The sequence below is a fragment of the Stylophora pistillata genome, chromosome 6 (genome assembly GCF_964205215.1).
Source record: "Stylophora pistillata chromosome 6, jaStyPist1.2, whole genome shotgun sequence".
NCBI lineage: Eukaryota > Metazoa > Cnidaria > Anthozoa > Scleractinia > Pocilloporidae > Stylophora > Stylophora pistillata.
In genome coordinates, this window is record NC_142524.1 from 24,540,319 (window position 1) to 24,566,357 (window position 26,039).

The 26,039-nt window shown below is 38.8% G+C and overlaps 2 protein-coding genes and 3 long non-coding RNA genes across 6 annotated transcripts; 3 read left to right on the forward strand and 2 right to left on the reverse strand.

Annotated features, from left to right (window-relative positions):
- Positions 1 to 165: 165 nt before the first annotated feature.
- On the reverse strand, positions 166 to 3,285 carry LOC148728948 (uncharacterized). Its single transcript, XM_088725471.1, has 3 exons — positions 2,933 to 3,285; positions 1,637 to 1,706; positions 166 to 1,200 (listed from the first exon to the last, which is right to left on the reverse strand). The coding sequence occupies exons 1-3, from the start codon at positions 3,120 to 3,122 to the stop codon at positions 972 to 974; spliced, it is 489 nt and encodes a 162-aa protein (XP_088581597.1). The 5' UTR covers positions 3,123 to 3,285; the 3' UTR covers positions 166 to 971.
- LOC148728949 (uncharacterized) lies at positions 1,255 to 2,861 on the forward strand. The gene is made up of 2 exons (XR_015988851.1): positions 1,255 to 1,577; positions 2,785 to 2,861. It is a non-coding gene; the product is annotated as an uncharacterized LOC148728949 (long non-coding RNA).
- Positions 3,286 to 6,299: 3,014 nt separating the features above from the next.
- LOC148728950 (uncharacterized) lies at positions 6,300 to 10,784 on the reverse strand. Of its 2 annotated transcripts, none has more exons than XM_088725376.1 (4): positions 10,643 to 10,784; positions 9,032 to 9,114; positions 8,301 to 8,377; positions 6,300 to 7,238 (listed from the first exon to the last, which is right to left on the reverse strand). In XM_088725376.1, exons 2-4 carry the CDS (start codon positions 9,096 to 9,098, stop codon positions 6,537 to 6,539), a joined length of 846 nt encoding a protein of 281 aa, XP_088581502.1. In that variant the 5' UTR covers positions 9,099 to 9,114; positions 10,643 to 10,784; the 3' UTR covers positions 6,300 to 6,536. The 2 variants fall into 2 exon arrangements, with proteins under 2 accessions (XP_088581502.1, XP_088581501.1); XM_088725375.1 differs by having other exon boundaries at positions 8,301 to 8,380.
- A 7,904-nt stretch (positions 10,785 to 18,688) lies between these two features.
- LOC148728951 (uncharacterized) lies at positions 18,689 to 19,953 on the forward strand. The gene is made up of 2 exons (XR_015988819.1): positions 18,689 to 18,892; positions 19,771 to 19,953. It is a non-coding gene; the product is annotated as an uncharacterized LOC148728951 (long non-coding RNA).
- Positions 19,954 to 24,187: 4,234 nt separating this feature from the next.
- On the forward strand, positions 24,188 to 25,407 carry LOC148728952 (uncharacterized). Its single transcript, XR_015988765.1, has 2 exons — positions 24,188 to 24,412; positions 25,226 to 25,407. It is a non-coding gene; the product is annotated as an uncharacterized LOC148728952 (long non-coding RNA).
- The last annotated feature ends 632 nt before the right edge of the window (positions 25,408 to 26,039 follow it).

Below are 26,039 nucleotides of genomic sequence, written 5' to 3' on the forward strand. Positions count from 1 at the left end.
TGCGTAAGCAAGAATTGGCACAGTCGCCATTAACAAAGAGGACTGCCTATGTTACGATTCCAGGATCGGATTTCGTTCTGATGGTTTCCCGGATGATATTTCAAACAAAGCTCATTAATATGACTTTTCCGTGTTAAGTTAGAATCAAATGTTATGCCTAGGTACTTAGTGGAGTCAACTTGTTTAATAAGTACATCATCAATTTTAATTCTTAATTTAATTTAATTTAATGACTGATTAGATTTAAGTTTACTGGAATGAAAAAGAATAAAGTTAGTTTCAGAAATACTAAGCGCTAGTCGATTACATTTCATCCATTCAGCAACAGATTTTAATTTACGATTTAAGGTTGTTTCAAGGTGACTAAGGTTTTTTCTAGAAAAATAAATGTTAGTATCATCAGCAAATAGATGAAATGTTAGTAAGCAAGAAGTGTTGGGCAAATCATTTACATATAACAAGAACACCCGTGGTTTAATCAGGTAAAAAAACTCCATGCTCCCCTTAAGGAGAAGAAGTTTACTCAACGAAGTAACAATATTTTGTGACTTTCACCTATTTATTTTCAGCAAATCTATTAAAATGCTATCAAAAAGTAAAAGGGGTATATTCGGTGGAAAACGCAGAATTTTAGAAGCTCCCATCTCAACGAGCTTAACTTTAGCAAGGTTTAATTCATTTCTTTCTCGCATTCAAAGAGATGCAGTAAAGTGATTCTCGTCCACCCAAAATGGGGCTTTTTGAAAAGTGCTTCTATGACTTAAACAGTTTCTGCAAGGAAAATTTCTTATTAGTCAGCTTTTACAGTGAGTACAGTGATTGAAAATTGGGCCTTGTACGAGTCTATCGTAAGGCGTCCAAGAATTAACTGGCGTTTGAAGTCGAATAAATCCTCCTTTTGTGATGAACGTCCTCATTTCGCTCTATGGCTCGACACCACGAAGACGAAGGCTTGCAATTTATTTCTGTCGCTAACATGTTTCTATATTCTGATAAGCGATAGCGGCTGGGTTTACTGGTCGCTCGACGTAAAACTGTCGAACTAAGCAGACAAGTTCTTCATAGTTCCCTTCCTCTTTTTCAAGTGAATCTGACGCTATACCTTCCAAATGTTCTTTGTTTTCGGTAGCCACATCAATATTCTTGTCTTTAATATTCTCATCACGCCCGTTTTGTGTTGAATGTGTGTTTTCTTTTTCCCTGAAAAAAAAAAAAAAAAAAAAGAAAGAAAAGACTTCCAATGGTTTTCAGCTGTTAGCCTGTGTATACAAAACGAGGGGTTGACGTCGCGATCGTCGCTATCGCCTCTCTATCAATGTTGTGCTATTTGAAAATACCAAGGCGAAAGAGCAAGCCGTTGAATTTTATTTACAATCGTAATACTGATTTGGTGTTCACAAGACTGAGGCATGGCTGCAAAGAATTGGACGATGGCTCCCATAAAGAATGATTTCGAAACGGAATAAGCGAAGAATATTTTCAGGATGCAGCCTTAACCACGACATACTGTAGTGACTAAGCTACCTGGAAGGCCTCTAGAGATTGGAGAATTTCTCAGATGAAGGACAAGCAATCCAGTAAGGGCGAGAATATTCCATTCCATTTTAAGTAAATTGAACAAACATTGTAAACCTACGTTTTCCGTCTGCTGCAAAGGGACGCTCTGTGTAAATTTGCTTGATAGATATACTTGCCTTCATTAATATCTGAAATTAAAAGCACATAGAGCTTGATGTTTGCTGCAGTTACTTTCCATTCGCTGTTTGTTAATACGTGCAAAGCTTGCGAACTACATAATTCCAGTTCGTTCGTTCGTTCGTTCGTTCGTTCCAGTTCGAATTGACATGTAATCAAACCCATCTGCTATTCCACTGGGATATCTAAGCCTGAAGACTGCAAGCATTTTGATAAGTAGTGGTCCATTAAAAGGAAACTTAACTGCGATTAAAGCTAACTGGATTTCAGTATGCCTAATGTTTCCCTAGGATGGACTTCGACACTCAGATAATATTTCTCAGAGCCTCGGCAGGCTTCCTATACGGTACAAAAGCCCATGTGAGATAAAAAAAAAAAACAGACCGCTGCTTCGACCAGATGGGAATAAGAATTGTATGAGAATAAGCTTCACGTCGAGTTGCTATCGAGTTAAGAAAAACACCACAACAAATCATGATAAAAATATCAAAAAGATTTTTTGAGATTAGGGCGGCTTCTCTGAGGAAAGTCGAGTACTTCTGATACTGCGAGATGGCAAGGTCTAGAACTGCAGTATTGCTCAAGGATTGAATTCAAGTCCGTTCATAAATATTCACAAAACAACTAAGGTTATAGTTAGCAAATAGATAACTGGCAAACTTAACGACAGCAAACAGAAGATCTTAGGAAAACAAGAATTGAAAGTCCAGGCTAATGTTCGAGCGATTACATTTCGCGATTCCATGATTCGCATTGTGCGGAAATTTGACATTTAAAAACAGACTTGATAAAAGTTCACAAGATATTAAAATAACATGTAAAATACCATATCGAAATAGGTAACATTACACTCCAACATCAAGTTTTCATTTTCGTTTTTACTTTTTTTGAGGTGTATCAACAGACTCAAGCAATCTTTATTTTACAGTCTCAGACTGGCAGTTGTCAAGTTTCCGCTCGTTTTTTTTTTTAAATTATCACCTGATCAAACACCCGTAATGTCTGCTTTTTACACAACTATTTTCGTTTGTATCCTGATGCTAATTCATACCCTACACATTTACATGTAAAACTGATTTTCATTTGAAGAACTATCCTGGAGAAAAGACAATGGAGGAGAATTTGCAACACGACAGGTGGAATTCTCATCTAAAATGGCTAGACACGATTCTGGTTCAAAGAATTCGACAACTTTCTCACGCAGAATAGCTGAAACTGTAAAGATAAGAACGGTTACCTTTTAAAGATGGCGATTCAGTGGAGCGTGGAGTGTTCGGTGTCAATGGAGGAGCCTTATCTGTGTTATCCTGTGGTGATCTTTCACGGCTAGAATTTCCATTCTCGGCATCACAGTCGATATCTATCAATTTATTCTCATACGCCGCTTCCACAGTTCCTCTATTTTCAACTGGGCGTCGTCCGGCCATGGTAGCCGCTACAAACAATTGCAACACTGCTCAAGCTGGACAGCGGAAAAGATAATTCTACGGAATATGTTTCAGTAATATTCCAAATAATTATGCGGTGATCCAAAAGTTTTGCCAGAACCCACTCGATCTTTTATCTCAAAATTCATTCAGGCGTTTGTAGTGGAGCCACAACATTCATTTTCATTGGTTTAAATGAAACTGTCGTATTATGAATTATTGAAAAAACGACATGTGTTGAAAATTTCAGTCTCTAAATTTGACATTTTTGTTGTCGTATAATCGCAAAACACATCACCCTCGATGCTTCGGCTCTCGGAGAAGTGCCCTTGATATGAGCTGAAACGAACACCGTGGTTGTAGTTTCCCTCGAAGTAGTCAGGCAAACACTTATTCGAAGATGTTTAAAACGGCCATTGATAGATGTAAGTAACATGATTTAAAACAAAAAATTTGAAAACACTTGAAATACATTTTCAACCAAACCGTCTTAAGTTCAAATTTATGCCTCGTAAATGGATTGGATTTGGAGAGAAACACCTCATTTTTATCAATAGATATCCTTAACTGAGAGCGCAACCTGAAATGATCTTGGACTTTAAAATTATCTGATGTCTCGCTACGTTTTTAATACGCCAAATTTTCATCCGTGTAATGAATTTTTTTAACCAAGACGCTGAGGCCATGGAAACAAACGGCTTCCACAAATATTCAAACAATTAATATCAATTTAATTGTAGAATAAAACAAGGGAAAGGGAAGAAATAAGAATCCAAATAAAGAAAAATAATTTAGAAAGACATATATATTGAGAGCAAATTCGTTCTCTTATTGGAAACTTTTACTGCTGGGTATGCAAATGGCTACCATCATTGAGGGAACTTGGTACAGAATCGACAGTTAGCCTTGTGAGTGAAAGAGGTTGAAGTGTGACATGTGGTCAAATGTCAGGCATGCGCAACTGAACCAATTTTGGCCAGCAGGAGACCAATTTCCCGCGAAAAATATGTAAGGAAAAATAAACAAACAGCTAGGACACAAAATATACGAAAAGTAAAATATTTAGACATTCGTAGCAAAATAAAGCAAGCAAAGCAGTTAAAAGAGAGGACGTAAGAATTTTTTATTTCAGACTTTATCCGATTACCAAAATATTATGTTGGTTTACCATTCTGTCTAGAACGTAGCCAAAAAAAAAAAAAGGTGTGCGTGTTTTAGAAAAGTGGACTTATTAGCTATAGAGTGGTTGTTTCAATTTTAACTCGTTCATGACAGCTTGGTTCTGAGGAGTACCTGGAGGTTCCGCCCCTAGTTCAAGGTAATCTCTACCAGTTTATCCCCTTTATGAGCAAATCGTCTCATCACATGTAATAGGTTTTCTCTCAGTACCTAATCCCTTGAACTTGAATTGAACTTTATTTTTATTTAGACACGGTAAATCTATCAGATAAAATAATAATATTATTACAATCTATTATTACAGTTACAATCTATTTTAATCTATATAAACATGATCTAAAATTTAAAAGTGAAGTAGAAAAAAATAAAGAAATTCTGCTTTACATAGATGCCGTGTGTGAAGCAGAATTTCTTTATTTTTTTCTATTTCACTTTTAAATTTTAGATCATGTTTATATAGATTAAAATAGATTGTAACTGTAATAATAGATTGTAATAATATTATTATTTTATCTGATAGATTTACCGTGTCTAAATAAAAATAAAGTTCAAGTTCAAGTTCAAGGGATTAGGTACTGAGAAATACCCTATCAAATACGATGAAATAGTTTTTGATGTTTCCCGCATTTTTTCTCTTTAAAATTGCTTAGCAAATATCTCTATGCCGATAGACCAAGGTTTGTTTAGGACGTCTTTCTGGTCAACATTTCCTTCCTGATACCCCCTGAGAGTCCACGGCCAAAGATTTCTCTAATCATCTCAATGTCTTTTATGATTTAAGCCGTAGATAACACTGTCTACTACCGGACACTTTCAGTAAATTTTGCTCCCCGAAAAAATGTCTCTGAGTGATCACTGAAAAGAAAAAAAAGAGGCTCCCATGTTAGGACTTAGAGTCCTTTAGGCTGGAATCTCTGCTTGATCCCTGGTACTGTCTTGTTATGTTACGTCCTTAGTTGTTGTGAACAGCATATATTATGAGTAAAATTGTAAAGACTTCCTAAGTATTTAATTTTCAGACTTTCAAGTACACTACAATAATATAAATTGAACTTAGAAATTCTCTGAGAGCCTTAATAAACTTCCCTAAACACGTTCGTTCAAAAACCTTATCTTCTTCGCGAACTTCGCGCTCCGCAAACTGTCTCATAATTAAAAGGGATAGTTGTCACTAAACATTAATAGTCCAGAATACACGATATATTTCTAATAGTCACGCGCAGCCGAATTTTTTCAATAGCGCCTGCACCAACGAGGCGCCCTCAAAAGTAACGCGATATACGCAAAAAAACACAATAGATACGACAAAAATATTTATAACTCTTAAGCGTGAAATGGGAAACAACTCGCCTCCTTCACCCCTAGCTAACCTTAAAAAAATATTTTCTCTATCTCTTGATGCGCCTTTCTTTACCTGTAGGTGTGGACTGTTGGAGTTTAGTAAGAAGCAGGTGAAACAAAACTTCCCTTTGTTGTTTAAATGCGCGATCATCCACTTAACCTTGAAAAAGAGAACTTGGTTCTTTGTGCTTTAGGAAAGATCAGTCATAAACTGACGTCAGGGATTGTGTGTAACGATAGACTAAAACCTCGTTCACTTGTAGGCCAAAACTGAAAAACCCCACCCTGACAAGGAGAGCAGTTCTGGGGCTGTCAAATGCAAATTTGAATTAATCAGCAAGGATGCCCAGATTGTGATATATTTAATAAGCTGTGAAACTGGTTTGACCCTGAAGTAACTGGGACTAAGTTTGGAGTCTCTGGCGGAAGTTAAGTCCTTATTTCTCCGCATGGAAATATCATTTTCAAGTTTGGTTAGATTCTTGAATATTCTCTTAAACGAAGTTATCTCTACTGCAATATCTTACACGCCTTTCTCTTTTAGGAAGTGGTTGAAACTGACGATTTGATTGAGGATTTGGGATTAAAGAAAAATCAAGTATGAAAAAACATAGGTTAAGATAATGAAAAAAATTTAGATTTCTCTTGACTAACAGACTTGTTGCTATTTGTTTTATATTTTATTTCTTGAATTAGACTTCACAAACTGGGATACTGATCAAGATATTGCATCTAAAAAAGACCTCAAAGCCATTCCAGGAAATTTGTGAATGAAACATTAGATCTGACACTCCCAATTGACGAATCAGTAAAGAATAGTTCATCTATTTCCGGCAGACACTTTTTAATTATGTTACAGGAAACGTTTAACAATCAAGCGAAGATGTTGGTGATTCAATTTCCTTTTCCTTTGTGTTTTTTGGATTGATGTTTTTTTCCCTCGTAGTCCTTGTTCTCTCTGTGCTGGCTTTTCTCTGACTTATGACCTTTGTCATATGTGGCAGATGCAGTAGGATACGGTGCAGGAGCAGGAGCAGGTGCTGGATAAGGAGCTGCTGCTGGAGCTGGATATGGGGACGGTGCTGGTGCTGGTGCTGGATAAGGGACCGGGGCTGGGAATGGTGAAGGCACTGGAGAAGGAGCTGGAGCGGGCACTGGAGAAGGAGCTGGAGCGGGCACTGGAGAAGGAGCTGGAGCGGGCACTGGAGAAGGAGCTGGAGCGGGCACTGGAGAAGGAGCTGGAGCGGGCACTGGGGACGGCACTGGTGAAGGCACTGGGGAAGGCACTGGGGACGGCACTGGGGAGGGCACTGGGGACGGCACTGGTGAAGGCACTGGGGAAGGCACTGGGGAAGGCACTGGGGAGCGCACTGGGGAGGGCACTGGGGAGGGCACTGGGGAGGGCACTGGGGAGGGCACTGGGCAGGGCACTGGGGAGGGCACTGGGGAGGGCACTGGGGAGGGCACTGGGGAGGGCACTGGGGAGGGCACTGGGGAGGGCACTGGGGAGGGCACTGGGGAGGGCACTGGGGAGGGCACTGGGGAAGGCACTGGGGCGGGTACTGGCGACGGTGTAGGAGTAGGCACTAGACCCGGCTGCAACAAAGAACCATGTTAACTATATCATCACTGCAAAGTGGAGGAAAGAGTTCCTCAAAGGAAAGCTCCTTGTTGAACTTATTACTGATTTTCACTGGGCTGGACGTTGCATACGTTTAGATACGTTCAAGCACATTCAAAATGCGCTTTCCCATTTTGATTCAATTGTGTCGAAGGCATAGCCAATTTATAATTGGAAAATTGAAGCGCAATGATTTTTAAAAACACAATTATATCAATGGGAAAGGAATTTGCATGAACATGGAAAAGGAAAAAGGCTTGGATTTAAATGTCGGCCTTGGCTTTTTAAAGTTCATGTTATGATTTAGCCAATTAGAATGCTTTTTACGGGAAACGAGGCACATCAGATAGAGACTATTCAAAAGGCCTCTTTGACAACCTGCGACAATTCAAATCTCGTTATACACTGCCAATATAGATTTCGAAGTAACATAATAAAAGGTATGTAGCCTTTACTTATTTCTAATTTAGCCAACAGCCCACATTTATGCAGCAGTTAATTACCAAAAGCAACAAAGAATTCCTGAAATCCGTTCCCCAAGACGGTTAACCCAAAAATAAGCGAAAGTATTAAAAGACCGACTGTTTTAACTTGAAACTTAATAGAACACTTCAAATAAACAAGTTGAGATGTTGTTGTCTCGTACTCGTTCTTGATTGGCTGGTTTTTAACATGTTGGAATTTATTGTTTCAGTCCTGGGGCCTGTTTCACGAAAGTCCAGGTAACCTTAACGGACCCGTAGAGCTGTTCTGATTTCATTCAAGATGGGAATTTCAAAAGTTTTGAAAATGATACAATAAAACTATCAACTTAAGAACAAAAAGGACTGGTGCGGGTGCCAGAACCTGTTTCCTATCCTTTAAATTTTGATTTTAAAACATGGCTTCGGGCCCCTTAAGTTACCGGGACTTTCGAGAAACCGGCCCCTGCCCTCTTATGAGTCTTATCGTTTCCGTGCACTGCCCCTTCCGCCCTCTTTTCCCCTCCCAGGTTTAGTAGATCCACCACAAAATTCTTCATCTCCCTCATTCAGTACCTCTCCGCTTCCGGAATCACTTCCAGATCCAGAACCTGGCTGATCACCAGAAGTAAATGCACTTCTTTGTTCCTCAGCTCCTAGGTGTGATATTTGTTTCGGAAAAAAACACAAATTGACCTAGTTTCAGCTTTTCCCGGTCTAACGTGAATTCTACATGTTGTAATTATACTCTACGTTAATTAGACAACTACTGTAAGGAAGTCTATATTGCATGACCAAAGCAAAGATTTCAAATTTTGTCATCGGAATCAGTCGAGTCATGTTTCATTTAGGCCATTAACTCGCGATAAAGATTTTCTTCACACCATCCTTAATATGTACCATTTAAAATACTAAAGAGCATTGTCGAAACACGCTGCGGAGCCCAATGCCTATTCCACTAAAGGAAACTCTACCTAACCACCTTGATTCGAACAGAATATTTAAGAAACAGCAATTTATTTGGTCCTATACTAAGAAATATCGACGTTTATTTCATTTTCAAGTTACGGTTCTTGATAACTGGACTGTTTCAAACTCACATATTCATTCCACGCCGATTAGAATGTCAGCGAACGTTCATGTCCTTAATTAGAAGAATTGTTTAGCTCAGCTTGATAACAAGCAGTCTGACATCTTAGGCTAACGTAAGCGCTACGTGATGGTGGAGCAAAAAGGATCTCTTAAACTTTGATATTAAAATCGATTGATTCGACAAAGTTGCTTGATTGCAGAGAATCGATACTTACCAGTGACAGAAGAGGCGGCTGCAAAGCCTATTATAATAAAAGCGCACCAACCAAGACTGAGCTTCATTTTCTAACAGAGACCACTATGTAAAAACAAAGTAAGTATAAAATATATGACAGAAATTTGAAAAAAAAAAAAAACTGTTATCGTCATGTAATGACTACAACTTCGACTTGAGAGCTGTTGCCGAGGCCGATTGTTCTGTTCGTTTACAGATTAATCATAACAACGGTAACAACGGGTTTTAGGGCAAGGCTCAGGTCATCTGTTCAACTGAGGGTGAGACATATTACATAAACCGAGGCCTTGCTGGTTCTCGCTATCAAAACTCAATCATTTTTCTCCTTGTTTTCCGAAACATGAAGGAAAATACTTGTTTTTGGTAGGATTTAACCAAACCAGTGCCAACTAGAGTTGGGTGCTTTCTTGCAGCCGATCAGAATTGGATGGTGACATATTTGCACTATAGTTAGTCACTGAAAATTAATAAGCCGCATCCTTAGATGTCCTCAAGAGGTGAATGTGGTTTGACTGAGGAATGGGCAAATGCGTGCTTCAAACTCGCTTAAGGAAATTTGACACAACAGTTCCAACCACCTAAGCCTGTATTCCATGAATGCGTAGATTCTCCGCAGCTAGAGAATACCATCCTTACCGAAAATTATCCGTAGGATGGTTACTTTTACAGATTCTTTTGAGATAACCCTGAATTGGTGCGATCCAACAATTGAACTTAAGACGAACAACTTCAGAGGTGAGGCATCCACTCTGTGAGGGATTTAATCAATAACTGCATATAGAGAAAATTCGAAATACTATTTGTCATAGTAATCCTGGTCAGAAAGACTTCCTTAAGTCAACGTTAACACCCGCCGCAGGTAAAAAGCTGCGACAATGAAACAAAGCAAAACAACTACCGGTTGGGGCGGGAGGGGGAGTGGGAATAAAATCAAGTACATTTGACTACGCTTTTATCGGTAGTTATCCATCATCTAAACAAAGGTCGCTAAAGAATTGATGAAAGTGCCAATTCAATTCTAAAGAAACTTTTTTTGCTGGGTCGGTGAATAGGTAAAACCCTAAGCTAGATATACACGTGGGTTTCATAAGGATACATAGATGATTCTCACAAATAAATAATGGTGAGGTTTTGAACGTTAGCGATTTCCTCTTTCTAAGGCATCGCATCTTTTCTTGATTTCGCTGCGGTGGTTGACTTATCTCATGACTCCACGTTGAAGCTCAATAAACTGTTCAAGAATTGTGTCTACATGTGAACAATTGTACTCTTTGCATAAACAATTTGGAGCGCAAAGCGATACCACAAAAATATTGAATTTACACCAAAGATTGTGAGTTTTTCACAATCGAATGAAATCAAAGAGTTCATCTGTTTTGTCTTCCATTGACTGGTAAATAAAATGTAAGGTTATGTACTGAAATCAATAAAGACAGCATTCTTTTTAAGTACAACCACACTGATCAACTGTAACAAAGAAAGCCTTCGCGCACAACACATTAATGAGTTGATTGCTTACTGCTTCAAATTCAAGGTTTTTGCGCTCACAACGACACTCAGCCTTTAAATGAAAATTGTTTGTCACCCTTACCTATCTCCGAGCTGTCTTTCCAACACTCGAATCGTCAAAATATTTCTTGGATGGCAAATTAATTGGTATTAAGGGAATATGACAAATAGTTAGAAAAAATGTCGTGTCTGTCCAAGCACATATAAGACAGTAAATGGCAGGTGTTGGGGGTCTACCAGGATCACTTTTTAATGAGAAACCATTAAATCCTCTTTTCTTATGTCAAAGGCTCGACGAAGCGGTAAGTCAAGATCGTCTAAAAGGCACCTGAATTAACGTTGAACAAAAGCTCTTAATTGAAAACTGTCAAACCTGCATTTCCTCTGAGTAAAGTTGTCACAGATGAAGCAAGTGAATCACAAGACAAAAAGATTTTCCTTGGACAGGTATTTGCCTAAAGTAATCGCAAACGAAAACATTTTTGGCTCATATAATGTCATTTGTCTTGCCCCAGAAAAAAATTGTCCATACGTTGGCTTGCATTAAAATTTTTAAGACTGCACTATGCCAATAAAACCATTAATTGAGCGGGGGGTAGTGGGGAGGGGTTTGCAAAGATTAGCGTCATAAGACCACACGACTAGCAATTCGCGCCGAAGAAGGAGGGGAAGGTCGCCTTCACAATCCTTTTCAAGTGACAAGGAGTATTTTGATAATTTTTTTTTGTCCCTAGGATACAAGTTTCTCCAAACTTTAAGTCAATAAGATTCAAACTGGTTTTAGTTGGCATGGATAATTAATTAAGTCCATGAAAAAGTGGCAGCGACATCTTTTTTAGATCAATTTAGTTCCGTGACTTTTCGCCAGGTATCCCTTATCCCTGAGTGGCTATAAGCAAAGCTTTCTACTGTTTTGAATGTCGGAAATTACATTTCTTAAGAACGCAAACATGTCCCACACTATTTACGTGCACATGGCTAAATGCATTTTCAGAATCATTTAGGCAAATCTTAGTACTTTCCAAGAGCCAAATGGTGTGGTCATAATTGGAATAGGATTGCACCCACCTTCCTTATCAATTTACGCCGCAGAAAACGGAATAAGCTCTGAATTAGTTGTCGAGGTCATTGTAATCAGTGGTGTTAGTAACATTTTTTATGGCAGTGTCCTCCTTCTGACTTAATGAATTTATTGAAGGCCAGGTTTTTTTATTTTTTTGTTAAATATAGAGGCAAGACCGATACAACGTAGATAAGTTTTAAAACGGAGCACTATATTTCGGCTGGCCAAACCAGCCAGTGAAGCACCTGAAGAAGGCTGGTATCCCCCAAAATATACACAGTTTGAATCATATATTAAATGAAGATACCATCTTCTTGTTATGATTGAAATACAGTTCAATTAATCATACTCCTAAAAAAGCGTACGCTTTATATTTTTTTCTGATAGTAGCCTCTATTCGTAATGTTATTTTGAAAAGAATGCTTTATGATTTTGTTTGTGAAAAAAAATTGTGATTAACTAATTTGATATGATTCCGCTGGGAGCCCCCTATCATCGCGATATTAAAGAAATACTTTTGGATTGTCAAAAGGAACTCACCTGGACCACACATTTCACAGCTCTTCTTGCAGTTCTGAGCCATGTAGTCAGGTCGCGTCGCACATTCATTCTTTGACACCCATTCTGGACAGCGTTGGTCGATGTCTTCACATTTGTCAGTATCTCCTGATACAAATTCAGCAAATTTTCCAAGTTATTGACACGATGAAGAATGCCTCAGAATAATTGATGATTAAAAAATCATTCATACCCATGATCTAAGGACACCACAGAAAGTTTTTCCAGCATAAGTCGTCATTCTATACGGGGATTACCCCATCAAAAATTTAACGACAACCATTTGGCCATTACATGGTGAAAAAAAGGTGTGGACTTGGTAGATTTACTTCCCTTTTTTATAGTATATATTACATTTCATGGTGGAGGTGCACATAGCAACACTTCACCTACGTTCAGACTGTTCATAGACACCCCACTCAAATCAAACTAACGTTTTTCTAAACATTACTTGGAAGGAAGTAAAGCAGGTGGCCACTGAAATGTGCAGACGAGGAATTGAGCAGCAAAAAGAACCTTAGCGTGCTGGACATCTCAGAAAATCAATTGGACCGCTGCAGAAGAGTCCAATAGAGCGCAACCAAGGAGCACATCTATTTGAGAAGTTAAGAGTAAAACAAGTTTGATCTTGGAACTTTCCTCGGCGATGTCAAACGCAGCACACGATATCACTCTACCACTCTTCTGTCTACATATGGCAAGGAGGAATATCTTATGATATGTGTCATGCCCAGTACTGGTCATTAAACAAATCCAGCAGCGTTATCGTTAAACCATATGATAGATTTATTACCTCTCGCTCTTCTGCAGAACCGGCAGCTCCATGGACACCTGTCAATCATGTAATGGTAATTGGACGCGCAGAATCCATTTTTAGCCTCTTTTGAGCACGATTTAACTCTATCATAACACTCCAGCGGATTGATACGAACTATGGGGTAAATAAAAATGGTTTACAGTTTTACCGTCACTACCACATGCAACGATGTGTATACTGACTTGATTTATTTAAGCAAAAAGATCGATAAGCTTTTATGACCAATAAAAAAATAAACAGAAGTGTCTTGAGGACGCATTTTTTTTAACGACATGATATTTGCATCTCTCTCTCCCTCTCTCTCTCTCTCTCTCTCTCTCTCTCTCCTCTTTTGATGCAATAATGTTGTGATAAAGCGTATTTGTTTACCGCAGAAGACACTATGGTGGGGGAGTTCGAGATGGACAATTGTAAATTAAGAAGCAAAACAAAACAACAGTAACCCCAACAACAAAGGCAGCGATAGAATTCCGAAAACGTAGGTCAAAGTCTGCTTTGGATCAAATCCACGGTCACCGCGAAATTCAAAGACTAGTATCAATTCATGAAGAGAGGTCGTGGGAATCTTTAACTAAGAGAGCCCTATGACACAATTAAGTTAAATTACTGGATGTACAGTATGTCTGACCTCGAGAAACAACTAATGTTATCGGGGCACCTTGTACGGCTCCTCTCGTAAAAAGATGAAATACTGAAACATCCGAACAAACTCTAGATGTAACACGCAATGTAATAACGATTTTGAAGAGAAGAAACTCTAATAGAAATGACACTTCTTTCGAAACCAATCTTTTTTATGACGCACGTCCAAATGTTGCAATATCTATGTGAGTGTTTTTTCATCAAGGCACTACATCATGAAATAAACTATGTAATTTAATTTTTGAGATTGCGTATTGGACCAATCCTGCTGCCTAATGACTGAAAAATTGAAAACGACCACATTGTAAACTGTGATAGAAATCAGTTCTCAGGTCTTTGTGATTTGGGTGAACATTTGGTTGGACTCCTCTCCAGAACACATCAGTTAATTTAGAAGTGGATCTACCAGAAAACAGTTGTTTACACTGTACCTGAGACAATGACATGTATAATGATAGAGAAGATAGCATTTTGAGTCTTTCGTTCGCATTCAAACATCCCGTTATAAGTTTCGTGGTATCTGAAGAATTAAATCAAAAGGTGTGTAAAGAAAAAAAAGCTAAATTTCTATTTAATTTCCATAGTTAAATCTACGTTCATTAAATTCTCATCGAGGAATTGTATAGAACTATAATTTTTGTTATTAGAGTCATAAAATAAGATTTGAAAGGGTTGTTCTCAATAAATTTGAGAAAAGCACGTATTAGGAGAAATGTTCAGGGGCTGGAAGCCCGTTGTTCAGTTTAGAAAAAAGCCATCTCCCACCCCTAGCCTAATCCTGGGAAAGCCATTGATGAGTGCATATTTCCAACTTTAACAAGATGTAATTTTGATCAATCACTCAATCAAGACTTTATTGTACATGTGACTGCACATGACATTAACAATATTAGCTTACCCTAGATCCACGATCTTTCAGCCACTGAAACTCGTCCTGGATTTCAACGCCGTGCACCTTTAGGTAGCTGGGAACTTTCTTCGGTTTCGGTTCGCCGAATGACCCTCCAAACAGCCTCGAGATAATACTGATTGAAGACAAACCTCGCAAAGCCACGCTAGAGTAAGGGCTGCACGCGGCAAATGTGACGCCCTTGGCCAAACGACTGACTTGCATATTTTGTTACTTAATGGAAACAGAAGTAAAACTCTGTGCTGTGGAATTCCATCTGCTTTGTTTCCCGATCGCAGTTGAAATATGCAAAGAAATGATCAATCCATCTGGATATCTCGATGCTTGTCCATTTTAAATCGTGAGCGCGGACCCTAAACCTGTTCAGCGGTTACGGTCATTACGATGGTCGATAGTTACGCTGTGTGGTAGACCTGAAACTTCTCCAGCGGAAATAAGAACGCTCGTTGTGTGACTTTGCTCTGGTGGTGACAGCATAGAAGTCGCCTCAGTTTTCTTTTAATAGGCAAAAAGCCTGATTTTGTTTTCAAGTATTTTTTTATCCGCTGGCTGTACGATGGTGGTAACTCGCAACCTGTACAAAGTGTACAAAGGGACCGGTCATTCTTTATTGCCTGAACGGGATGTGTGTGTGTGTGTGTGTGTGTGTGTGTGTGTGTGTGTGAGTGTGTGTGTGTGTGTGTGTGTGTGTGTGTGTGTGTGTGTGTGTGTGGGGGTGGGGGGGGGGCGTGGGGGAGTATAAAGCGATGGGAAGCTTGTGTAACAATAAAATATATCTGATCCACCCTGAAGATCTTTTGTATTCTTATGACCCCCCTTCGATTCATTTGTAGTCAATTTCCTATAGCTTCTCCTCCATGCCTTGTCAGCGACGACTGGCCCCCTCTCCGTTGCACTTGAAAACCATCAGATCCCTCAAAATCGTCTAAACTCCCTCCCCTGGGTAATAAATTAGGACTAATCCCCAACAACATACAAAAGACTTCAAGCATGATAAACATTTCATCGTTTCATGCAAAAACATTTTGAGCATACCTTGGCGGAAAGTGGAGCTATTGCCTCTATCTCTAACATCTTGGGTCCAGAACAGTTGACTTATGATAAACTGAAAATTAAATGGCGTGTTTCAGTTCCGTGGCGAAGACTAGCTTCGCACTTTGAAGGTGTATGTATTTATCATGGGTTACGTAAACCTTTCTTTGGGGTACAGATGTTGATCGGATTAGAGCCGTACCGTTTCTCAATGATGATAACACGATTCAGTCCTTAAAGGATGAACTCCCAGCATATCTGGCGATTGTAGGAAACATCCTAGATGATTTTGATGCTCTTGCGGACACCTGGCGATGGTGGAGAAACAAAGCTGCAGAAATACCATCCTGGGCCTCTACTGTCTAGAAAATCGCCCTTGTACAGCCATCATTTGCTGCCAATGAGAGGGTGTTTTCGTTGCTGGTAACAAAATGTTGTTACAATTGCTTCATTAGCGCCAGGTAGGCTAAATATTCGAGCTATTGTCATTTATATTCATTGGCGTCTTACGGCCGCCCCTACGCCCTCAACTTAAATACCCAGTGACTAGGGGTTGTCAGTTTCTCTTAGAAGAAGTTTTTACATATACGAACATAGTTTAGATTGTTTTGTAGGGTGGTTTCTTTTTCTTGCTTTACTTTTTACATTTCCGAGTTTTTCATTCCGTTGATGTATCATTCCTATCAATTTTGTTGACGAGGGCATAATAAAGAGGGTCGCATACGGCTCGTTTGAGCGGGGTAGCGAGTTAGAATATAAATACTACTGATCACTATACATCGCATACATGTTGACGTTAAGTTCTTATAGCTTTTTAGACCGAGCTCGTTTTAGATTGACGAGTCTATCAAAGAATTGTTCCTCCGCATTAAAATTTTTTTCCATTTAGGCGTATTTTGAACTTTTCGATTTTTCGGAGAAAAAAAACCGCGATAGAACTTTTTAATATAATTTTCGAAAAAGTTCATTAAAAAAGTCCTTTGGAAAAAATAAAACCAATGACGAAATTTTCCAACCGTCGGAAATTTCGCAACTTTTCTTAAGTCCCACTTGATTATACTTATGTACGCAGGTGGCACTCGGCTAGCTAGATTAAGCTTTGATGTTAAAGAACACATCATAGAGAACTGTTCGAGGTCCAACCCGTCGGTGCCTTTCGATGAGGCCATCACTGAGGGAAGCTGTCGTTTCACTCACTACCAGGATCATCAGAAGTCACCACATTCAAAGTTTCCCTACAGTTGAATAAGTATTTAATAAATAGATTCCTTATTACCGTGGGTCCATTCAGAGAAAGATCACAAGGAAGTAGCACATGAGGAGCAGCCGAGTGTGTCAATGATGTTTTTACTAATTCTTACCACTAATTACTTCATGAAATAAAGAAGCGAAAAAGTTGCTGAAGGTGACGTCATCTATGCTTCTATCCTCCAAGACACTCTTTTTCTTCAAATAAGGACGTTCAGGCTGCGATTAACCAAAATTTCAAGAACATAGTTAGAACATATCCTGGCCGAGAGCGTATTTACTTTCCTCTTTCATTTTGTGAGAAGTATAATAAAAGGTAAAAGAAAAGTAACAGTGTGGTCTAACAGGACAACTGTTTGTTATACAATTCAAAGTACACGTATATACACATAATAAAGCCTGCCATTCTAGTTAACAAATGGTGAACGCCTTATCGTGTACTTTTGAATTATGGATGCATGCGGGAGGCTGCTAACCACGAAAGAAGCGTAAGAGTCGCACGAGGCGATAGCCGAGTGCGACTCTAGCTTCTTGAGTGCTTAGCAAACCTCCCAAGTGCATCCAATAACTCAATAGTACACGCTATGGCGTTCACCATTTGTTTTATAACATGACATTGATACATTGGAACAAGAGTTCCCTTTTATTTAACAAATCTTACGTGATCAGAAAAAACAAGGGCCCGCGGAAAAATAGTCTTACATTTGCTCACGTCAGCAGCATGCACCCGTAGGCAAATAGTAGATGCTGAATTAACCAATCAGAGCGCGCGCTTTGCTTTAGTTATGTTATAATTCCTTTTAAGTAGTCGCACGCATGGTGATTAAAACCGCACGGGAAGTATATTGGTGGGGATCCATGGAGCCATAGTAAAAGGGAATATAGCCAGCAAGGCTGTTCCATTGAAAATAATTTCTGAATTCTGGATGAACTCTTTCAATTAACATAATCGACTTAAATCTTCCGCTTTGCAATTTATCATTCCCCGAGGTTTGTACATACAAAAAAATTAGGACTCGACGTAGATCTGAACAACGTTATATTTTTTTCTTAGCCATGCTCTGTTCTTGGCCATGGTTTGTTCTTGGACCATTTCTGGGTGTTCAACTGCAGATGGGTTTGAGCACTGTGCGGTTTCTTTGATCTCTGCCCTCATACATTAGTCATTTGGAGATAGAACCACCTGCGATACAAACATTTTTTCGACTGTAAAAAATCAACATAAAAGTTACGTGTTTATTCGAAGGATGATGTAAATTAAAGAATACGGAAGGACATTGACGTATCGAGCTATAAATAATGCTGTTCCAGCACATATGGTATCGTGAATTATTCATTTCATTACATTCTTTTGCGTTTATGGAGTGCGGGGGACCTCTAGAATAAGTATGCAGTTAAAAGGCGTCACTTGTCTCCAATGAATTCTCCCTGGTCTTAAATTGGTTGTTTATGAGACTTTTATAACGAAAATAAACTGTACAGGGCTTCACAGTGCACTTAAACAGAATGAAAAAAGAGCGCGGACTTTTCACATGTACGCTTCCTCTCGCCGAATCCTAGTACGAACCTTTCTTATTTCGACATGTTGATCGATGTTCAGTTAAATAGAACGATAGAAGTTTAAACCGGGTCGAATACAGCCTGTAATTCAAATGGCATAGCACAGTGTTGCCTTTGACGCATAGCTGGTAAAAAATAAGTTCCCTTTCATTTAACAATTTCAAAACATAAAAACAATTAGCAACAGATCGCGCGTCGTTTGACTTGTACTAAATTCAGAAAGTAATTAACCAAATGATGTCGATAACTGTCAGAACTAAGTAATATAAACCCCCTTCAAAGCAAACGATCTAGAAGCTCAATCGCGCTTTAGGGAAAGGTTACGCTGTATTCCACCACGAATAAGATGTCAAAATCCTTGGGTTTCCTGTGCCTCGTGGCTTCAGTGTTAATGATGACTTTTTTTCGAGAAAGTCAGGCTTACATGCCTATTCCACGGTGTCCGAAGGGTTCGCCAAAATGCCCTTCATATAAGCGCTTTCTACTGAGCCGGGAAGAGAAGGTAACTCAAATATTTACATTCATTTAAGCACTTCAAATTGTCGAAGTGTGGGTAGGACATTTTTTAAATTTCTCTACGACAAAAAAAAAAAAAAAAAAAAAAAAAAAAAAAATGAGCGCATGTGCCTGTAGTAACAACCTGAGCTGAATAGAATTATAATCTTCAGTTAGGACAAGACTGTACAAGGAATAAATCATTTTGGTTTTGGTAATACACCTCAGTCGACTTTCTTTCTTCTTTTCCGGTTTAAAAAACAATCCTAGTTCTCCAAACGTATTCAGAGTAGGGATCGAGGCTTGGATCGGTTTGGTTTAAAAACTAACTGCGATGTCCCTTAACCTGTTACCTTTCGAGATATTCTCCTGTTTCGAGATATTCTCTGTTACCTTTCGAGATATTAACCTGTAATCTTTGAGATATTCTCCTAAAGTCTTTGGTGAACAGGTACTGATCGGATGAGTAATAAGAAAGTAGAAAAATATCCACCAAGGTTGTCTATCGGACATCACACCTCCTTCTCAGTGATGGCTGACTGAGAAATGTTTAAACAGTAGTTGTTTCTCAAGTTTTCCTTTAAAATGTTTGTACGGGAAATTGGCGCAGCCGGCCAAAATTGATTCATTAGCGCATGCTCGACGTTTTACCGCTGGGTTGCTGTGTTGTGGTATCGTAAAAAAATTGCCTTTAGAAGCTATGAAAATGGACGAAATGCAAAATGTTTTAACCATCAGTTAGGAGAATAATACAATTTGGGTGCAAGCTGGCGTCACGCGTCAAATTTGAGTGTACAGAGCGAAAAGAAGTTAATTTTTTAATTTTTGATTAGTCAGTTCTGTCATTTGAAATAGCACGTTCCGTTTCAAATATCACTGTTTCAGGTAGTTCGTGAACATCAAAGACGCATTTGTGAGGCCGCACGTACTTTAAACTGCGAAAGTGAAGAACTACAGTGAAGATAGCTGGAAGATGACGGACGCCATTAAGGAATACCTGTTTAGTTGGAAGTTTTGTTAAATTAAAAACCCTCTGTCACTTACAATAAAGTGAAATGCTTAGTTTAACCAGCTTGCCGTCTGAACTGAGTTACAAATTTTTAGAAGCGACGCGAGTAACGAGGGAAATGTCACCTGTTTTCTTGTTTGACATAATTACGTACAGCCTAAAAACAGAACAGAAAGTTACAGGTACTTGTAACTCAAAGGTGTGGTAGATGTAAATGTAGTCAAAATCAACAACCCATATGTTGCATTTACGAAGACCACCTCTGGACTTTCCATACATTGTCGGTGTATGTGGGCTGTTCATATTGATGAAAGGAAAGCAGAAAATGGCCTTAATCTTGCTCTTGCCATTTAAGTGTTTAAAGCAGAGCTACTTCTCACATGAATGGCAAACTGTGGTTACTGTAACATGTGATGTGCAGAGGCCATTTAGTGAGGTGCAGCACTGTTTTTAGTGGTAAAACTGCATAATCAAGATTAAAAGCAGTTGTCTTCCGATCTCCTGCAATCTATATCTGGGTAGGCAAGACCCCCTCGCCCCTCTTGGTTAGGGATTTTGACATAACGCACAGCCTTACTGCCATCTCCCACCCCTCCCCTAATCCTAGGAAAGCCATTGATGAGTGCCGCTATTTCCAACTTTAACAAGATGTAATTTTTGATCAATCAATCAATCAATCAATACTGTATCGTACATGCAGCTACACGCGGGATCAACAATATTAGCTTACCCTCGATTCACGATCTTTCAGTGAATCTTTATCGTTCTCATGCAATAACATTTTGAGCATACCTTAGCGGAAACTGGAGTTATTGCCTCCATTTATAACATCTTGGGTCTAGAACAGTTGACTAGTGATAAACTGAAAATGGCGTATTTCAGTTCCGTGGCGAAGACTAGCTTCGCACTTTGAAGGTCTATACTACTGATCGCTATTACATTGCATACGTGTTAACGTTGAGGTCTTATAGCTTTTCAGATTTTTCTCAGTGCCTTTTCCAATATTTATCATGAAATTGCCTCTATAGTATCTACTTAAAATAATATGCTAAACATTTTGTGGACACTTCAGGGATCTTTTCTTCCCAATTTGTTTATGCAGATTAGCATCAGTATGGCAGAGTTTTGAATTTATTCAAATGTTCTTCAACGATAAAAAAAGAAAATATTAAGTAGGAATCAGGGCGCGCGTAACTGGAATTTTTCAAAGGAAAGGAGGGTTAAGACCTGTGAGCAGACCTATCGCATGACATACGTAGCCCTCTGCACCCTACCCCTCAAGGTTTTAAGCCCCACTTGATTATACTTATGTACGCAGGTGGTACTACTAGATTAAGCTTTATTGTTGAAGAACACATCACCGAGACCTGTTCGAGGATCCAACCCGTTGGAGGCTGACGTTTCACTCACTACTAGGATCATCAGAAATGACCACATTCAAAGTTGCCTAAAAGTTGAATAAGTATTTAATAAATAGATTCCTTACTGCCGTGGGTCTACTGAGAGAAAGAACACAAAGAAGGGCCAACACTCGAAACGTCAGCTTTTGTAATCGTTACGGTGGCCAATTTTCCATTTCAACTTTGTTGATATATCCAAATTATACCACAAAGAAGTGGCGCACGAGTAGCAACCGAGTGTGTCAATAATGTTCTTACCACTATTTATTTCATGAAATAAAGAAGCGAAAAAGTTGTTGAAGCGACGTCATCTATGCGTCTATCCTCCAAGGCACTCTTTTTCTCCAAATAAGGACGGCCAGGCTGAGATTAGCCAAAATTTAAGAACATAGTAAGAACACATCCGGGCCGAGAACGTCTTTATTTTCCTCTTTTTTTCTGAGAGAAGTATGATAAAAGATAAAAGAAAAGTAACAGCGTGGTCCAACTGGACAAATTTCTGTTACACAATTCAAAGTACACGTATAGACACATAATAAAGCCCACCAATCTATTTCACTTTAATTAGTCGCACGCATGGTGATTAAAACCGCTCGAGAAGTATATTGGTGGGGATCGATGGAGCCATAAAAAGGAAGATAGCCAGCAAGGCTGTTCTACTGAAAATAATTTCTGAATTTTGGATAGATTCTTTCAATTAACATGATCGGCTTAAATCTTCCGCCATTTCTGAGTGTTGCAACTGCAGATGGGCCGGGTTTGAGCACTGTTCGGTTTCTTTTGATCTCTGCCTTCATATATTAGTCATCTGGAGATAGAACCACCTGCAATATATACATTTTTTCGACAGTAAAAACTCAACATGTTGTAAAAAAATTAACGTAATAGTTACGTGTTTATTCTAAGGATGATGGAAATTAAAGAATAGAGAAGGACATTGACCTATCGAGCTATATATAATAATATATATTTTCAGTATATTTAAATGAGAATTGCACATCATATAAAGCAATTTTAGTTAAACCACAAATTAAACTTTCAATTAAGAAAGTCTAACGACGCCATACGAAGAACAAATTTTTTACCAAGAGTTGATTCTTTTAGGGTTCGTGAACTACTTTCAGCATTAGAAACTAATTCCTTTCAGTTGAATAGAAGGCACCGGTTACGCCATCTTTTTAAAGGTATTTAAATATTTTTCTCTCTAAAGTAAAACAACTTCCTTTTGTCGTGTACGTAATTGCATACATGGCCTAGATAATTGCATATTCCATATGCTAGGATCAAACTCCTTTGAATAAAGATCTTTTCTTTTGTCACCTTTGGACTTGATCAGTTGATTATAAAAAAATGTGGTCCTTTTAGGCCTGTAGCTTGTCAAACAATATACCAAAAGCCCATGGCTCAAGACACTGGCTGGCCTCTCTAATATAAATGTATGCAAAGTTGAAAAAGAAACACACACATATTATCATCTCTTTGTCAGGCACTGTGGCACTGTTTGCGGCCGGGCTAAGATGGAGATTTTAGCTGTTTAACCCGCTCACACGCTTGCATTTTCAGGCTCTTTAATTTTATCGTCGTTTTTCTCAGTTTTAATGTATCCATGTACTTCAAAGTGAAAATAATAGCAATATAGTATATGCTCTTGGTTATAAATATGTTTTGGACCCCTCTAAGATAGAGTCCGTAAATCCTTGCCTAGAGGCTCGGGCTGAAATAACTCTGAATCGGCCCCAAAACATATAACTATACCTCCATGCGCTGTTTTGTTAACGGCTCTTTCCCATTGATCTAAAAACATTGACGCAATCAATATCCTTTTTTTTTTAATTCCAAGAATATCTCGTCTGGATATTTGAACCTCCGTTAAAGTTAAAGATTTTTTTAATGAGCGCCTGAAAAGTAGTAACAAAGGCCAAGATCGCCGAGGTAAAGTAGCTCTCGCAAAGCTGTTTACGAAAATGTCTCTTTTAAAATTCAAAATGTATTTAAAACGTACTCGAGAAGCCAAAATAATAACAATAAAAAAATGTATCTTAAGTGCTGATCACAAACTGAATGTGCTTTGTCTCTCCATCAGGCAGAAATTAGATTAAATACGTCAATCAAACTCCTCGGGAACCTCAGTTGTTCCGACAGAAGAATAATATTCTGAGAACAAAGCCAGATGAGCCAGCTGTACGTACGGGCTCCCAAGTCGCTGAACTAGTCCTTTAAGAAGCATTGATGAAGAATTCCTCCTATATTGTTAGTGAAAACGCCAAGAGTGGCAGTGAAAAGTTAAAAAAAATAATATTTTTTAAATCCAATGTGTAGCTTGTCTGTCTGTTCCGGCACAGATGGTATCGTGTATCATTCATTTCATTTCATTTTTGTGCGTTTATGGAGGGCGGGGGAATCTGTAGAATAAGTGTGCAGTTAAAACCCGTCACTCTTGTCCAACGAATTCTCCCTGGTCTTAAATTAGTTGTTTAAGAGACTTTTATAACGAAAATAAACTGCACTGGTCTTGACAGTGCTCATAAACAGAGTGAAAAAAGAGGGGGTGGACGTTTCACATGTACAGCCCCTCTCGCCGAATCCTGCCCCGAACCTTTCTCATTTGGACATATTTACGCTCAGCTAAATAAGGCGGTAGAAAGTATAAGCCGGGTCGAATGTAGCCTGTAATTCAGTATGACAAATAACGCAGTATTGTCTCTGACGCTTAGCTAGTTAGGGATAAGTTCCTTTTCATTTGAAAATTTCAGAACATAAAAATCCATTAGTAACAGAGCGCGCGTCGAAGAGTTAAATTGAATTTTATTAACCGTTTGACTTGTATTAAATTTAGAAGGTAATTAACAACGTGATATCGATAACTGTCAAAACTAAGAAATATAAACCCCGTGTCAAAGCGAACGATCTAGCAGTTCAGTCGTTTTCGGGAAAGGTTACGTTGTATTCCACCACGAATAAGATGTCAAAATCCTTGGGTGTCCTGTGCCTTATGGCTTCAGTTTTAATGATGACTTCTTTTCAGGATAGTGAAGCTCTCATGCCCACTTCAAAATGCCCAAAGGGTTCCCCACGTTGTCCTGGAAATAAGCGCTTTTTACTTAACCAGGCGGAGAAGGTAACACAAATGTTTACTTTTATTTAAGCACTTCAAATTGTCGAAGTGTGAGTGGGACATTTTTTAAATTTGTCCACGACAAAAACAAAAACAAAAAAAATTGAGTGCATGTATTTGTGGTAACAGCCGGAGCTGAATAGAATTATAATCTTCAGTTAGGACAAAAGCACAAGGACTGAATCATTTTGGTCCTGGTAATATACTTCAGTCGACTTCCTTTCTTTTTTTCCGGCTTAAAGAATAATCCTAGTTCTCAAAATTTATTCAGAGTAGGGATTAAGGTTTGGATCTGTTTGGTTTAAAAACTAACTGCGATGTCCCTTAACCTGTTACCGCTCGAGGTGATCCATTTGGATATTACGATTTTCTTGCAACTCTTTGGTGAACAGGTACTGAGTAATAAGAAAGTAGAAAATTATCCACTAAGGTTGTGTATCGGACATCACACCTCATTCTCAGTGATGGCTGACTGAGAAACTTTTAAACAGTAGTTGTTTCTCAAGTTTTCCTTTAAAATGTTTGTACGGGAAACTGGCGGAGCCGGCCAAAATTTATTCGTTAGCGCATGCTCGACGTTTTACCGCTGGGTTGCTGTGTTGTGGTCTCGTAAAAAAATTGCCCTCAGAAGCTATGAAAATGGGCGAAATGCAAAATGTTTAACCATCAGTCAGGAGAATAATACAATCTGGGCGCAAGCTGGCGTCAAATTTGAATGTACGTAGACAAAAAGAAATTAAGTTGACTTTTTAATTTGTGATCGGTCACTTCTGTCATTTGAAATAGCACGTTCCGTTTGAAATATTACTGTTTCAGGCAGTTGAACATCAAAGACGCATTTGTGAGGCCGCACGTACTTTAAACTGCGAAAGTGAGGAACTACAGTCAAGACAGCTGGAAGATGACGGACGCTATAAAGGAATACCTGTTTAGTTGAAAGTTTTGTTAAATTTGAAACACTCTGTCACTTACAATAAAAGTGAAATGCTTAGTTTAAACAGCTTGCCGTCTGAACTGTTTTCACAAATTTGAAAAACGGCACAAGTAAGGAGGGAAATCTTACCTGGTTTCTTGTTTGACATAACTACGTGCAGCCTCAAAGCAGAACAGAAAGTTACATGTACTTCTAGCTTAAAGGTGTGGTACATGTAAATGCAGTAAAAATCAACCACCAGTAAACTTTCCATACACTACTTATGATGCCCGATCCTCGCAGTAGAGAGCGCTATTTATGCAATAGCGAAAATCAGACCTGAAAAAAATCACGCCTGTACGGGATTCGAACCACTGACCTCTGCGATACTAGTGCAGCGCTCTACCACTTGAGCTAACAAGCCAACTGGGAGCAGGCCATTAAGTTGACTCGTAATAAACCTGCACGTACAGGCCTGATTTTTTTCAGGTCTGATTTTGGCTATTGCATAAATAGCGCTCTCTACTGCGAGGATCGTGCATCATTCGTATCTATAACCGCAGTTCAAAATATATGAACTTCATATATTCACCGTATCTGATTTATCATCACGGGTTTATTACGAATCAACTTAACGGCCTGCTCCCAGTTGGCTTGTTAGCTCAATTGGTAGAGCGCTGCACTAGTATCGCAGAGGTCAGTGGTTCGAATCCCGTA